The 12,944-nt window shown below is 32.8% G+C and overlaps 1 protein-coding gene across 3 annotated transcripts in view; it reads right to left on the reverse strand.

The window, feature by feature from the left end:
- Positions 1 to 12,944, reverse strand: part of ERO1A (endoplasmic reticulum oxidoreductase 1 alpha) — a 44,485-nt gene that overhangs the window by 5,741 nt on the left and 25,800 nt on the right. For 2 of the 3 annotated variants that reach the window (XR_004476578.2, XM_004279355.4), the window contains exons 8-13: positions 11,041 to 11,087; positions 8,577 to 8,588; positions 5,302 to 5,328; positions 5,086 to 5,178; positions 3,983 to 4,229; positions 3,412 to 3,481 (exon numbers count right to left, since the gene is read on the reverse strand). Coding sequence is in view for 2 of the 3 variants with exons in the window: in XM_004279355.4 (XP_004279403.1) it covers positions 3,412 to 3,481; positions 3,983 to 4,229; positions 5,086 to 5,178; positions 5,302 to 5,328; positions 8,577 to 8,588; positions 11,041 to 11,087 (496 nt within the window). In the remaining variant the exon portion in view is untranslated. The remainder of the gene's footprint in view (positions 1 to 3,411; positions 3,482 to 3,982; positions 4,230 to 5,085; positions 5,179 to 5,301; positions 5,329 to 8,576; positions 8,589 to 11,040; positions 11,088 to 12,944) is intronic. The other variant, XM_033404773.2, reaches the window with a different exon arrangement.

The following is a 12,944-nucleotide window of genomic DNA, read 5'->3' on the forward strand; positions in this document are numbered from 1 at the left end:
TAAAGATGTTTACAAAAAAAAACAAAAAAAACAAAGGAGGGAGGGAGGAATAAAAACCTTTGGTTTCATAATAGTTAAATTAAAACACTTCTCTCTGGTATTAATTAGGTAAATCAACCAGACCTTTGATTATTATTGACATTATTATCACACACAAAAATATATAGAATATAATGAAATCCATGTACCCTCCACCAAGTTTCAGAAAGAAACCATTACAATGAAGCCTCCTATGTATCCCTTCAAAGTCCCATACCCCACCTTCTATAACTATTCTGAATTTGGTGTTTATCATTCCTTTTTTATATTTATACTTTTTATGTATATATATATATATATCCATGAACACTAGGGTATTATATTGTTTATAAAAGGGCAACATGCATTAAACTCATTCAAAAGTAGTACATGTCTTTAAGGAATAAAGAAGAAAGAAGGGAAGCCAAGAACATATCCTTCTTTTACTACAGTGGAAATTATTAATTAATCCTCCAAGTGACTCCCTCTGTCCTGAGTTTATAGTGGAATCCCAAGCTTACGGTACTTGAAACAGGAAATTTGACATACAGTTCAGATGGAACATTCATTATACCAAATGGCCTATAACTTTGGAAACATATAATGTTTTGTTTGTTTTTCTTATGTGATAAACCACACACTGGGCTCAATCAAAAGAGAACAAGACCAAAGCTCTAAAAATGGGAATAAATCAGCAAAGATTGGAACCTGCTATTCAAAGCAGACCTCAATTCATACTCTGGGGACAGTCTTTCCCCAGATGGTTCATTCAGCCTGAGACTTTGAAACAGCCATTACATGTATTAATAAAAGATTTACAATAGGATTCCAGATCTTAAATCTTATTGATTTAATACAAAGCCCAAATAATTAATATTAAATGTCACCATATGTTAGCAATGTACCTTTTGGACTGAGTTCAGTAAGAGGTCATTCTAATTTTAAACATACTTAGAAAAAATATTTACCCAGCAATATTTCCCTAAGTAGATTTTTGGTGATTTGACGTTTCCTTTAAACTTGTGTTTCAACCTTGACTTTAAGGAAATTCACACTTTTAACATTAATAACAGAGCACTAAAATTAAAGTAGATGTTCTCATCCAATGAGGGGCTCACCTCTGGAGGATTTAATAGTTGGTATAAGAGTCTACAAAATCCCTGTGTAGACAAGCATTTGTTTATAGACAGAACAAATAGCTCACACGTATGCACTATAAATTTCCAAATGGATATAAATTTTATGATTAATAAAACACAACTTTTACTTTAAAAGTGTTACTAAATGCATAGTGGATTTTTGGCAGTTATATTTTCGCAATCAATAGATGCTAAAAACACCACTGTCGTGGGGAGAGGCCTTGAAAGTTCTTGACTTAGACTCGTAAAGGTTGGAAGCCTCTATTCGAAATGATTGTCCTTCCTTTCGTACACATTGTCTAACCTTGGTATTTGAATCTATGTTCACTAATTCAAACACTGGAATATGGCAGCTCTTGAGTAAATCTCTATGTGGCATGTACAGAGAATAAACGTGGTTGCTTACAAGAGCCAAAATAACATCGCAAAATTAAAACCAAGCACAATTGCTTAAATGTACTTAATATGCTAGAACCAAATTAATAAGCTAGAAATTTACTAGATCAGAACAAGGAGAAAATCCTTGTGACTTCCACAAATGACAATCGATGTCCAATAACCTGAGTATATTCTGAAGTTAACCCAGATTAGAAAATGTATGATCCTTAAAATAACCAGAACCTAAATCATTTACAAATTCTCCTTGTTAATTTACACAGTTTTGGAGTCAATACTTAAAATTATAGTCAGTGGGTAGAATAATCAAACATTCTGTGGTTAAACATTGTGATCTATATTCAATGAAACCAACTGACCAAAAAACAATTCTCACCCAATTCTCAGATGTTTTATAAGCCTTCAGGTGAGATCCTATTCTGTTGTGAATTGAACACTAAACAATTCTCTTTCATACAAGTCCTCTCTTTCTAACCATACCCTGATAGAGTATAAAGGAGACAAGATGAGATCTTCAAATGAACTTATATGACTGTTCAAATCCATTATATTCACCATAAACTGCTATTTAAAAAAAAAGTAAATATCTGATATCAACAAGTTTCCTTGGTGTTTTACTCCTTTCTTGTAAAAGGACTCAGAAAAATTATGTTAAATTTCACAGGATATGAAAGCTGAGTGTTTCAGAGTTTCGATAAAATGAAAACGATGTGAGAAATATTTCTAATCTGTACAATATAAAATGAGTAAATGCCACTCTCCATAAACCAGCAAGTGTATTAAAAATAAGAAAGATATCGAAAATAGTAGGGAAAAAAGTCTTATTACAGCATCTTCCCCCTCACTTCTAAGTTCCTGGAAACTGTTTGGGAGGTTATATAAGCACTGAGATATATATTTCTAGCAAGAATGCTTTAAGTAGGAGGTAGATGGGAGGTCAAAAATAACTATTATCTAACAGTAAAAAAATGGAGTGCACAAAGTATTTTGTTTGCAAGCTGCAAAAAAATCAGGTTATTTCATTATCGAAAGAAGCAAAGAATTAGAAAGAAAGGCAGATTGTTTGTTATAAATATTCTGATGAAATCAGATCCAGCCCAGTCCTACTGAGGGCCACCTGCTTTACTTACCTATAGCTTTATAACTGAGAACAGTTTTTACTTAAGTCCTCAAAAAGACTTAGAAATCCCCTGAGGGTAGAAGCATCTCTCCCTTTAGTGACAAAAATCATGCTCTACACCCAGTGAGTGTTTAATAAATCTTCCCGGTGAGATTTTTTATTTGTAGTATTTTGAGGCAAATATGCACAAAGATGGTCTTGCCCGGGGTCATACCTCTACTAAGAGGTAAGGCAAAGACCAGAGCCCATTTTGTGTGATCTCAGGTCTTCTGTTCTTCCCAGAACTGCATCCTGGTGTAACTAAATTTCTTTAATTCCCAGTGAATGAGATGAATTGACAAAACAATACTGTAACCTCTCCTCCTAAAGAGCATCCCGTAATTTAGCCAAAACTATTTTCAGAATTCTCTCCAGCGAAAGACTAATTCTGCCCCTTGTGCTCTAGATTCCTTTCCTTTCATTCATAAGTTCTATTTACTACATGAGAGCATCAATGTGAAATGAAAGCCTTCTGTAAAGAGTACACATTTCTGTTGTTATTTTGAAAACAACACAAACTAGATCTTAAGTTGGACCTGCTTTTGGATATCTTTTTTCTTGAGGAAAAGAAAGATTATGACTCTGACTTTTCTTCTAATTTCAGGATGTATATCAAGATTTATTGTTAAGAATAAAAACACGGCCTTTATTCATACCTGCATGAGTTTGTATTTAAAAATTAGAGTATAAAATTATTACCTTTAGTTTGTTTGCTTCTTTTTTGTCCCCAGCAAAAAATGAATTCTCATCAAAATGCAAAGGAAATGACCTACATTAAAAAAAAACATAAATAACATATATTCTCTGTATAGAACAGAAAATATTTTCATGTATTATAAAACATTAAAAGTCCTGCTGATACCACATTTTGCTGGTCAGTGATGAATAATATAAGTAAAATAGAGTAGAATAGATAGTAAAATCAAAAATTCTATGCCCCCAAACAAATTCTTATCCTCAAATATAAAAGCTAACTGTATAATATAGTAGAAGTTATGCCCCAAACCCAACCTGTTCAACTAAATATGAAAATAATGCAAGTATCAAATACCAAAAGAATGGCTCTTAAAACTAAAACTATGTGCCTTTTAGTACATAAGTCAAAATGAAAACAAAACCAAAACTCAATTCTAAAAGACCTATGAGCAGAATTAGCTTTTAATTATTTTTTAGATAGTTTTCCTTTCTCTAAGTTGAATATTTAAGAATTTAATTTTGGATACCACTTGTCACTCTTCTATTAATGTATAAGTTGTAATACACAATTTACTTGATTTCATGAAGTATTTCCAGAAGTAACATTTTGTTTTCTGCATCTTGAACTTTATTTCCAGTGAAGAGTTGAAAATCCTGGCGCTCAAAGAATGGTACCACTTTAGATAAAGCCCTTAATTCTATTAAGTAGAGAAAGTACAAGTTCTTAAGCCTTCGTGGACCTTCTCCTTCAGTTAAAATTCCATCAAATCGCTGCTGAAATTCTGTAATGTTATGTCCCCATATTTTTTCCAACCAGGTATCTGAGAAGAAAGAAGAATTAAATATTAAAAAAACTGCATTTTAAAATTAAGTAAGTTTCATTTTACTTATATTAGGTTATTGATGCCTGCAGAAGCTAATTTGATTTTATATTTTAAAATATATAATCAATACAACCATGAAAACTGTTTTACATAATTTAGCCTTGAATAGTTCCATATTAATATTTTATCTTCTAGAAGCCATCCTTAAAAGGAAAATAAACTCAATATTTTACTGAGAAACCAGGACTAATAAAATCAAATTTCTGAATATAAACATATCCATAAAACCAAGATACAGAAGTCAAAAATGACTATCTGACATTACTAATGAGTTTGAAGCCCTAATTAAAGTTACTATGATTTTGTTTCTAAGAAGTAAAAGATACCGTAATTCTAGAAGAAATATGTTATTGATGAAACTCCAACATGGTCTAATTTTTCAACAGCCTTCGTAAAGCATGAAGAGCAGCAGAAAAAATGCTCTTACCTGTTAAACTCCAGGCCTGAAGCTGGCACACAAATATAGGGATTCTGATACAGTAATATCTAATGAAAAACAAACTATGCTCTTGAGAGCTTTTTTAATTCCCACAACAAAGGAACATTTCCAAAGTGACATGTATGATTTTGAGCAGCTTCTTAAAAGAAGGTGAAGAGCGCTAAGAACAGGCTGAACTTTTCCTTATAAGGTCCATGGTTCCCACATTCCTGATTACTACCATTTAAGAATAAATCTTTTACTGCCTAATATTCAATAGGGTCAATCCTTTCTTATCCAGGTAAATACCAAGAAAATTTTAAGAATACCCGAAAATAAGTGTGGTAAAGTGAATAAAAGTAAAATGTCACATACCTTGTAGAAGATACCGTGCACTCAAATGCACATTAATGCTTGCATGGAGGCCAGAAATAAGTCTGTAGAATGCTCTTTTTTCTACACAGAGGCCTACAAAAAGTAATTTGGAAATATAAATTTCATATGTGAAATCTGTAAGGCAGAAAATTAATTTTATGTGCATTTAAAAATGAAAAAAATGTTATTTAAATTTGCTTAAAAATGCTCAATTACCTTCTAGCCAACTGTAAAAAGTGTTCTCTGAAATAAAAAGAAAAATAAGTCACGAGATTGTAAAAAATGCCAAAACGTAAGTTTTTCAAAAGTTTTAAAATACTATAGCAAATTTTTGACAAACAGTGATTCAAAGGTCCAAATTCTGTTTGTAAAGGAAAGAGAGGTTCTTGGTATGGATTCACTTTAAGTTCTACTTGGCTGCTCGGTCTTTAGAAGGCTTTAGCATTACCTTAGGTGGCCCCAGCCTCATAACTTTCTGGATAAAATGTTTTATATGAGGTCAAAACACAGAATTTAAATAGTAAATCAATACATGGAAAAATACTTAGCCTTAGTAACAATTCATGCTATAAAAATTAAGAACTCATTACACACTTTTTAAAATGAGAAAAGTTAAATAAAAATTATAAAATAGTACTGGAGGTATATTATTATAGCTGGTAGTATTATATGCTATTCAATATTTCAAAAGAGCAATTCAAGGAGATGTTACAAAAACCAAACATTGTTTATATTTTATGACCTAATAAGATCACTGTTCATATACTTAGACTTGACAATTCTGCTTTTAGAATTATGGTCTTAAGAAATAACTCAAAATGGAGGTGGGGGGGTGGATAATCTGCAGAAAGATGATTATGTTATATATAATTTTTAAAACCTGAAATAATCAAAATATACAAGGCCTAAGCTGACATGATAGAATACTATATACTAGTTAGCATGGTTGAATAATATAAAACTATTAAAATGAGAAGAACGTGGAACACGACAGTGCATGAAAATATTTATTTGAAATAATATATAAAAAGGCATAAGAAATAATTATTATAATTATGTGAACATTCTATGTATACATTTACTAGCAATGACAAACATTGTACTATATAGTTCTTTTTACAAAGTTTTTTATAGTAATATTAATAATGAACGAAACAAGCATAAAAGTAATGGAAGAAATGACAAAGGACATAAACAATAAATTTATATATTTATAGACTACATAAAAACATAAAACATCTGTGTGTCAGAAAACTTTATAAACAAATGCAAACAACAAACCGGGTAAAATGCAAATACAACAAGGGATAATATCCTAAGTATATAAAGAGCTCACAAACTGAATAAAAATGCCAAAGTGCCCATTAAAAATGGGCAAAAAATATGAATAGAGAATTCATAAAGGGAAAATATAAATGGTAGTAACAGATAAAAACTGTTTAGCCTCACTAACAATAAAATGCAAATTAAGCATATATTGTACAACACAGGGAATGTAGCCAATATTTTAAAATAACTATAAATGGAATATAACCTTTAAAAATTGTGAATCACTACGTTGCACACCTGAAACTTATGTAATATTGTACATCAACTATACCTCAATAAAAAAATAAATAAAAATTCAAATTAAAACTATAAAGATACAACTTTAAAGAGTAAAGGTAAAAATATAATACTTAATGCAGACGAGGGTCAGGTAAAACTAGCAGGCACAACGACTGGAAGGGATGTAAATTAGCACACCCTTCCAATGACAAAAAGCAATCTGGTCATATGTATCAAGAGCTTAAAACGTCCTTATCCTTTGATCCAGTAGATCCATTTCTAGAAATCTAGGTTATTATGGGTGAATGTTTGTGTCCCCCCTAAAATTCATATGTTGAAGCCCCAAACCCTCCCCCTAACCCCCACTGCTCCCCATGTGATGGTATTTGGAGGTGGAGTCTTTGGGAGGTAATTAGTGTTTGGGAGGTAATCAAAGTAAGGTCATGAGGGTGGGGGTCACCATGATGGAATTAGTGTCTTTATAAGTAGAAGAAGAGACCAGAGCTCTTTCTCTCTCTATCATGTGAGGATACAGTAAGAAGGCCAGCTGTCTGTAAGCCAGGAAGAGGGCCCTCACCATGAACCAGATCTGCTGGCACCTTGATCATGGACTTCCCAGCCTCCAGAACTATGAGAAAATAAATGTCTTTTGTTTTAGCTACCTAGTCTATGGTATTTTGTTAGAGCACCCTGAGCTGATGAGGATATAGGCTAAGGAAGCAAGTAGACATGGTAATGATAACATATAAAACTATAAATATATCTATTATAAAAATATAAACATGTAAATAATAATAATTATCAAAATGTTAGCAGAGAAGCAGTATGAGATAGTAACTAAAGCACAGACGATGGAGCCAAACTGCCTGATTTGAATCCTGACTCTGCTACTTACAAATCATAAGATTTTAGCTGAGTTGCTAAACCTTTCTGGGACTCATTTTCTGCCTCTATAAAATGGAGATAAAAATAACACCTCCTAGGATTGTTGGAAGGATTAAATAAACTCATATTTGTAAATTGCTTTGAAAAGTACTAGCATGTCTTCTTAGCCATTATCATTATCAATTATTTTGGGGTTGTGGGATTACAAGTGATTTGTTTCCTTACTGGGAACCTCTAGGTTTTGAGGGTTTTTTTTTCTTCAAATTTTGGACCATGAATTGGGGGGAGTAGGAGTGTGACATTGCTTGGAACCTAGCCTTCTAAAGAAATTTTCAGTTCAGTTTTATAATCCTGAAGTAGATATTCTCTGAATGTGATCCAGTTAGATAATCACCTAATATATCAGCTTTCATATTTGACTAAAATGAATACTTATAAATATACTCATAAATAAGATATTTTCTCTAAGGACAGCCTCTACAGGTTAACAATCTTTTCTCTGATAATGAGAGATAGGTTGAGATCTTCAAATAGTAACAAAACTCATTTCAATCTCAGTCATAAAGCAAAAACGTTCTCAAAAAGACAGAGTAAACCTAAAATATGTTAAAACTTTTAGCTTTACAATTAACTTAAAGAGCTGGCAATGATACCTACACCCAAGAGTCACCACAAGCTTGGAAGACGGTAGCTCAACACTCTGATCATGTCTAGAACCTTCCTATATGAGACCTAGTAGATACCAGAGTTCAATCAGTAAAGGAGATGTTTTCCCTGACAGAGGCTGGGGAAATGTCTAGCTTTCACATGCAATAGGTAAAATGTACCAGTGAATTTATCAGAGGCTGAGGCAGGCTGTCTCTACTGCCTGATCCCAGGCACAAAGAGTTACATTTCCCTTAACCTATGCTCTCACCCCTAGAATTTCAGGTAAAGAAATAAAAATTAACTTTTTCTTCGTCTCACGTGCGGGTAGAACAAAACAAGTTCGCCCAACAAACATCTGAATGTATAAGCAAATTCATATACGTGATGTATGATAAAGACATTATACTTACCTTCGCTTTTCCCTGAAAAAAGAAAACAAAATGCTTATTATTAAAAACTCCTTCCAGATGCTCCTTTTAAACTGCTACACTTCCACAAAAATAAGACTTAGTAGAGGTTACCTTTAGTTCATCAGTTCACCCACATAAATAAAATCTTAGAGTGAGATGTGCCTGTGACTGCAACTCTTTCTGGTGATGAAAGGAATTATGCCTGATTTGACTAAACAGTTTCATCTCCAAGAGCCTGGATAAAGAGTATTTTCAGCTTGTCCAAGATTTAATATGGGCTGACAGGAAAGAAAAATCTAATCTATCATCTGAGAGTACTCTTAAATATCTTAAGGACTCACAGTTATTTGGCTGTCAGAGTCTTTTCACTTATTTATTTGTTCTATAGCTATAACACAGTTTCTGCTAAAGATGTGTGTTATTGCTTCCAAACTCCAGGGACTGACATTATAAAATTTTACCTTATTCAGGAATATTTTTAAAGACTATTTGTAAGATTCAAATTATGCACAATTCAGCAGTTTGTATGCAGCTGCTCATTAACTACTGAAAAACTGTCTCCATTTTGCCACTTTTATTTAATGCCATTGTTTATTAAAGTACCATATGCTCATTGCAAATATATGTTAAAAAAAAGAAGACAAAGATAAAATAAAAATATCATCCATAACTCCCTCTGCCCAAAGATAAATACCATTTACATTTTGGTAAATGTCTTTTTTCTTTGTGTACAGGATATTTAGATATTATATCAATTATGTTTTTATAAAAAATATATTATAGGGCTTCCCTGGTGGCACAGTGGTTGAGAGTCCGCCTGTCGATGCAGGGGACACGGGTTCGTGCCCTGATCCGGGAAGATCTCACATGCCGCGGAGCAGCTGGGCCCGTGAGCCATGGCCGCTGAGCCTGCGCGTCCGGAGCCTGTGCTTCGCAACGGGAGAGGCCACAGCAGTGAGAGGCCCGCGTACCGCAAAATATATATATATATATATATATTATACATACTGTTTGGTACCTGCTTCTTCTCCTAAATGTGCTATTGATCACCACTGATATAAATGAATATAAATTTTCAGCAACATTTAGAATGGTTATATTCTACTATATGAATATACCATAATTCATTTAACTAGTTCCCTAATGATAAACATTGAAATTGTTCCCATTTATCTTTAAAATAAGTGAGGGTGGTTAATTAACTTATCAGATCATAATGTGAGTTCATAGTGAAGATCATCTCTTGCCTGGGAATTTGCATTTCATCTGATAGTAAATCAATAGTTTCCACTGAGTACCATATGTGACTCCATATAAATCCAAAAGCCTTGTTTAAAGATGCTCTTTCATTTCTAAGAATGACGAGTCTGCCAACATTTAGGGAACGTTGCAATCTCACTGCCTTGCAGGAGGAAATTCATGTTTATTGACTCTATGAGATCAGCAGCTTTTCAAATAAATTTAAAAAATGAAAACCATTCCACATTTGCTAAAAGTACATCAAAGATTTCATCAGTAAGCGCATATTCAGAGAACAGGGATATATTTCCTAAGGAAAAAGCCTGAAATCATACACTTGAAATGGTTTATGCAACAAACTGTTCTGTCTATTATAGACTGGGCAGGGTTTGTGAGTTTCAATTTTACATCCCCTCTGCACCTATACAGTGCCTAGCACATAGTAAATGGTGGATAATCATTTGTTGGAGGAACAAGTGATTTTCACTACTGTAGACAAGACCGTTAAATGAGGAGGGTGAATTTCATTGATCATTTATCTAACAAACTATTCCATCTGTTATGTTCCAAACTCTGTATTAAGGGATGAAATCAATAAATGCTGCCCATATGTCCAAAGTACCAGGGTAGATCAATAGATATATAAATAATAGTAAAATAATGCTAGCAAGTGGAAAGGGCTGTTAAGAGGAACAAAACAATACATAAGATCACTTTATGAGGAGAGAGAGATTACTTCCAGTTAAGAGGATCAAGGAAATGTGGGCGGGGAAGGCAGCATTTAAGCCAAACCCTGAGTGTAAGTAGAAAATGAAAAATGTTAATGAGATATAAAGTCATGTGAATTTGAAATCAGACTCCCAATATATATAACAATTTCAAGTTTTAGGAAAGATGTGAGGCAGAAGTTTTTTGGATATTCATTCAACTAAAAGATGAGTACAAAGCCTGAACACACACATTCTGCAAAAATGCATAAAAGAATAAATGTATAATTTAAACTTAATCCTATGATAGTCTAACACAATGAACTTCATTAAAAAAAATACTCCTTACTGAAGTGTAAGTATTTTCAACACCAATTTCTCTGCAAGAATGAGACATAACTTCAGTGAAAACAAGAATATATGATCTCAACTGCTCTTGCCAACCCTTATCTTGCCTTCTCCTTCCTTCTAACCAAAGTTCACTGGCTGAAAAATAACAGTGCAAATAAATAACTCACCGTGACCAGAAGCCAAAGGATTTAAAGGTCTTTTAATCGTCTGTGGCCTACAAACAAAAGAATTAAAGTATAAAATATAAATTTGTTACCCATCATGTTATAATTATTTAAGTAAAAGTGAATTTATCTCAGAAAGTTTTTTAATGACTATATCCAAAATAAAATTGTTTTACTGATCTTATAAAATATTTATTTTCTCTAACTGCTTTAAGGGAGGGTGGTTATTTGTTTTAGTGATAATAGTTTCTGATCTTTTCCCATTGTAGCAGCCAGAAAATCATTTCCTAATCACCTCTTCAAACAAAGGAAGAAAAAAATACCAGTCAAGCTCTTCTCCTACAGTTACTAATATGTTTTTATATATATCATATATGTGTGTGTGTGTCACAAAGTACACTGCTACTTGAAAGACAAACAAGCAAAAAATGTAAATATCCAACACAAGCACTAAAATAAAAAAGGGAAAAAACAGTGTGGGTAGACTATTTTCCACTTTGGTAATTTTAAGTACATCAGTTTGCCCTGAGGCCATCAAGTTTGTTATGATTTCAATAATAGGTAGTTTTTAACAAGAAAAAAAAGAGACAGTTAGTATGTCACTAAAGTGTTTTTAAATCTCAAAATAAATATTCATTAGTATCTTTAGTAGAGTGTAGGGATTGTTTTAATGTCCTTTTATCTATTTCACAAATTTGCACAGCTTGAGACATTTTGAGAACAGAACATGTAAATTGTATTTTAACATCCTCAATTTAGTGCCTCATACATTGTTCATATTTTAGAAATATTATGGGGACCATGATATAAACTAGTTAGGAAATAACTACAAAACTTATACAAAATCTAACAAATGCTTTAGTTGGACTTTATTTTAGTTCACATCAAAAAAAATTAAGGAAAAAAAACCTTTGAAGTAAGTCAATAAACTCAGTAAACCAAACATTCCTAATAATAGTCAAGAGAATTTAAATGATACACGTGGCAGAAATGAGTAAATAATGAAAACTCTCCACTTCCCAAACTGTAGAAATTCTGCAAGTCAAAAAAAGAAACTGCTGATCTCTTATGCGTATATTTGACATAAAAAGTGAAATGTATTTTTGCCACATTTGGGAACTCCAGAAATCTCCCCAGAACTATCCCCGTCTCTGAGATAGCGTAACGCTTGTGTGCACACAGGCACACACAAACACACGCATCCCTTCCAAAAACCAATACATACATTGTTTACAACCTAGAGGCTTACAAGTGAACAAACTTGAAGCATGTCTCAGTCTCTCAATGATCAGATTGACAGCTTCCACTGTAGTGGGAAACAGTACAAAGGGGGTTCTTCCACTTACTAGATCTTTGACACTAGACAAATCACTTAACCTTTCCAACTCTCAGTTTCTCCATCTATAAACAGTGATGACTATAACACAGGGTTATTACAAGGACTAAAGGAGAAGATGTATGTAACATGCTTAGCACAATACCTGGCACACCGTAAGTGCTCAAATGTTACTAATTATAATTATTCTCTGAAAAGAATTTAACTTTAAAGCAGGTAAAATAACTATAGCCACAAAAAGAGGAGTAGAGAGCACCAAAAAGAGAATTAGGAATTATACATCCTAATCTATTCCCTGCCACTAACTATATGATCTCTCTGGCTCTAGGTTACTTCATCTATAAAATGAGATTCTAGTACAGCAGAAACTAACAGAACATTGTAAAGCAACTATACTCCAATAAAAATTAATTTAAAAAATTAGATTCTATAATTCACTTAAGGAACATTTGTGAAATACCTACCATATTCCCATAAAAGTCTAACACTGTTCTAAGTCCTTTAAAGAACAAAGAATTATTTGTTGAAACGCATGTCCTCATGTTTCCCCAGAGGGGAACTGGATTAATGA

This window comes from Orcinus orca, chromosome 2, assembly GCF_937001465.1.
Source record: "Orcinus orca chromosome 2, mOrcOrc1.1, whole genome shotgun sequence".
Taxonomy (NCBI): Eukaryota; Metazoa; Chordata; class Mammalia; order Artiodactyla; family Delphinidae; genus Orcinus; species Orcinus orca.